The 3422-nt window shown below is 47.6% G+C and overlaps 1 protein-coding gene across 1 annotated transcript; it reads right to left on the bottom strand.

Moving 5' to 3' along the window:
- Positions 1-620: 620 nt before the first annotated feature.
- Positions 621-3416, bottom strand: alyref (Aly/REF export factor). Its single transcript, XM_058050094.1, has 6 exons — positions 3032-3416; positions 1629-1784; positions 1405-1552; positions 1268-1331; positions 1004-1190; positions 621-916 (listed from the first exon to the last, which is right to left on the bottom strand). The coding sequence occupies exons 1-6, from the start codon at positions 3269-3271 to the stop codon at positions 902-904; spliced, it is 810 nt and encodes a 269-aa protein (XP_057906077.1). The 5' UTR covers positions 3272-3416; the 3' UTR covers positions 621-901.
- Between the last annotated feature and the right edge of the window lie 6 nt (positions 3417-3422).

Below are 3422 nucleotides of genomic sequence, written 5' to 3'. Positions count from 1 at the left end.
GCCACGCTTCACGCCGAAATATCACGCTGACTAATCTTTATATTTCATTTTTTCATATGGTTCGTTTTATTAGTCGCAGGTAGAACATAAAAATGACGTAAGTCTTATATTATATATATATTATATTTCGATAGTCATGGGCTGACCCATGACCATTGTATTGTTCAGAGAACAATGGAAAGCAAATTCAAGATAATTTGGATTCATGTTTGTGACACGCCCAATTTTGCACAACCTTTCCGTCGTTATCAATAGTCTAAAGTCAACAGTACTACATGGAACTTAAGAGTGTATAGCTGTTTTTAGCTTAACGACACAAGTATTACATAGCGCAATTACATGACGGATTCCACTTCCGCGCACGATTGTGTGCGGCGACATCTAGTGGCATAACAGCACAAATACACACCTTGGTCATTGAATACTAGTATTCTTACTGAGGGATCATGTGCGGCATTTTTACAAACCTAACTATATTAAAGCTAATACTCTTGTTCACCTGTCATTTAACACTTTATATAAAGTGCAATGAAGACTTAAATATGTATTCAACTTGATTACACAGTATATGCAAGTCATAACTACAGATATATGTGAAGAATAAGACAAAATGAGTGGAATATGGTTAATATACACTGCAGGTTTTATTACAAGTGTCATTTACTACAAGTTTTGAGGAATGGACTTGGAAATTTCAACTTTCAACCTACAGACAAAACCATTTTCATCAGAAAAGGAGAAAAAAAAATGTATAAAACACTTCAGAGCAGTTAAAAGAGGCTGGAGCAATGATCAATCACATCAGGACAACCATGTGTATGTAAAACAATCTGCACTATTGTAACAGACATCCTTCTGTGCAGACGGGGAAGGACGGCCAACGGGACAACAGCAAGACTTCTTAGCTCGTGTCCATCTGAGAACAAAGAAGCAGAGTAAATGTTAAGACAGCTGCAGACGTTGGAATGGTTCCGTCATGCGCCGCACCAACAGCCGGACTCACTCTTGCATTGTAGGCGTCTAACTGAGCGTCGAGTTCTTCTGCGGAGAGCTGCTGTTTGCTGCCAGCGCCTCGGCCACCTCGACCCCGTCCCCTGAATCCGCCGGCGCCCCGTCCTCCAGCACGCCCCCTTTGCATGCCGCCAAAGTTGCCGCCGCGGGTTCTGTTCATTCCGCCGCCTCTGTTCATGCTGGGGAAGAAAAAAAATTTAATACACTGCAGAGCTTCTTGACAAAAAAAATCCCCGAAAAACAAACAAAACCTCACCCCTGCATTGGCCGCCTCTGTGTATCAATCTGTGATGTGACTAGCTGTATGTTCATGGGCCTCCCTGGGGGATAAAAAAGGATTTACTATGACAGCGCAGGGAAACAAAGTGTGTAGAGAAAGCGGAAAGCCCTTACCATCCAGCGGGATGCCATTGTACTGTTTCATGGCCTTGAGCGCATCTGCCCTTCTTTCAAAGTGGACATCTGCCGTTCCTAGGCTTCTTCCCGAACGATCATAATGGACCGCTGCCTTTTTCAACGTTCCAAACTCGGCAAAAAGTTCCTGGAGAAAAGCAACCTCAGCAGCTGTCCTCCAGACTACTTTCTTTGACACAAAAACAAACTCAACGCAGGTGTACCTGAATATCGGCATCCGAGACCCCAAAATCAAGGTTGGAGACAAGGAGCTTCCCTCCGGTTTCCACGCCAGCTCCGCCGCTGCCAGCTGTGCCGTTGAACCCGCTGAAGCCGTTGTCAAACATGTCGTGTTGCCACTTATCTGGGAGCTGTTTGGGCTGCAACAGATGAGAGAACGCACCTGCTGACTTCAGGAATCCCGCTTGTCTCTGTCAATCACTGAGTCCACACGCTGGGTGTTGGGGCAAGCAGAGGCTCCACTTCCAACAGGGCCAGGGTGCTCAGCTCCCCCGAGAGGGTCCTGCCATTATCCCCGTGCCCACCCCATCACTACAGGCATGTCAGTGCACTCAGGAGGATGTACACAATACACATGTGGGCTGTATTACTTTTAGCACATGCATTAGCTATTTGAGGTAAAGTGCGTTTAATACACATCTTCCCAAAGCCACACATCATTTCTATGCTACACTTAAGCGGCCCATTCTTTCCTCCACCAGATGCTCTACAGAAATGAGTCTTCTGGGTAGTCTCCTCCTGAAGCAGCTGCCTCCTGCGATGACCAATGCTTCCAGGCCCGATCAAAAGTTCTTTAAAAGCCGGGGGCAGCTTTTATCGGATGGGGACATGTCCATGATGCATGTGGATGGATCAGAAAACAACCAGAGCAACTATGGCGTCTACGAGAGCGTCGATTTAGCCGAGCGTCCATTTTGAGAACACGCCATTTTGACTGGGGCTTCGTCTGCAATGTTTAGTAACACACACAAAACGATGGGTGGGGATTAGCTTTTATCGGGACACTACGATGGGGGGTTGAAGTCCTCGGATCCATCCACCACACCGGTTGGAAAGCCAAAAGACGAAAAGGGGCCTTGGAGTGGAGCCCGCCAGCCACTCCCGGACAAAGGACATCCTGGTCACTCACAAAACGCTGCTCCTTTTGCGACGACAAAAATCATAACTGGATGCTCTCTTGATGTGTTGGAAGTTTCCACTCGCCGCCATAAAGAAACTTTGGCTCAAAAGCACAGATATTGGCAGTGGGCGAAAAACTGAATCGGTCGTCGTTGATTCAAAATGGCGACGACAGAACCTTCCACGATCCAACTTTAGCTAACAGGCCAAATGGCTAGCACATTTGCTCTTAAAAATGGGCCGTCTTCTTGCAAAAAATGTAACTTAAAGTTGCTTCAGGGAGGGACAGACATATTATGCAAACACTTTCCATTAATGCTCAACCGCTCGTGTTAACAGCTCTCCACCGAGAGCAGTGTGGCGGTAAGCAATCATTCAACTCGTTGATTAGCAAGCTGGCTAGGCGTTGAGCTAGCAAGCCGCCTGGAGCATACCCAGGCATTCTGAAGTTGCCGAAGATGTTTCCCTTTTCTGCCCATTCTCATACCCTGCTGTATGGCGTCGGTCTGCCTCGAGCGCGGTTCAGGTTTTGACGGCTTCTCATGGGGCCGGATCCTCCGCCTCGGCCTCCAAATCCTCCGCCGCTTACGCCAAGGCGCCCAGCGCCTCCTCCTCGGCCGCCGCCAAGGCCTCCGCGGCCTCGGCCTCTTCCACCCCTGCCGCCACCTCTCTGCTGCCTATTCTGTTTGATAATGTCGTCTAAAGACATATCCATTTTGTCGGTCATAATGCTGTCCCAAAAATTAAACTGCTGACAAAATAAGTTCTTTAAAAAAGCACGGCCTATACCCGCTGGTCTTGCTGTTCTACCCTCACACAACTGCAGCCAACTGGTTCTCGCTTAAACACAAAGGACTTAAGGAGGTTCGCCGACGTTA

Source organism: Doryrhamphus excisus, chromosome 15 (assembly GCF_030265055.1).
Source record: "Doryrhamphus excisus isolate RoL2022-K1 chromosome 15, RoL_Dexc_1.0, whole genome shotgun sequence".
NCBI classification, from domain to species: Eukaryota; Metazoa; Chordata; class Actinopteri; order Syngnathiformes; family Syngnathidae; genus Doryrhamphus; species Doryrhamphus excisus.
This window is presented reverse-complemented; position numbering and strand designations above follow the sequence as displayed.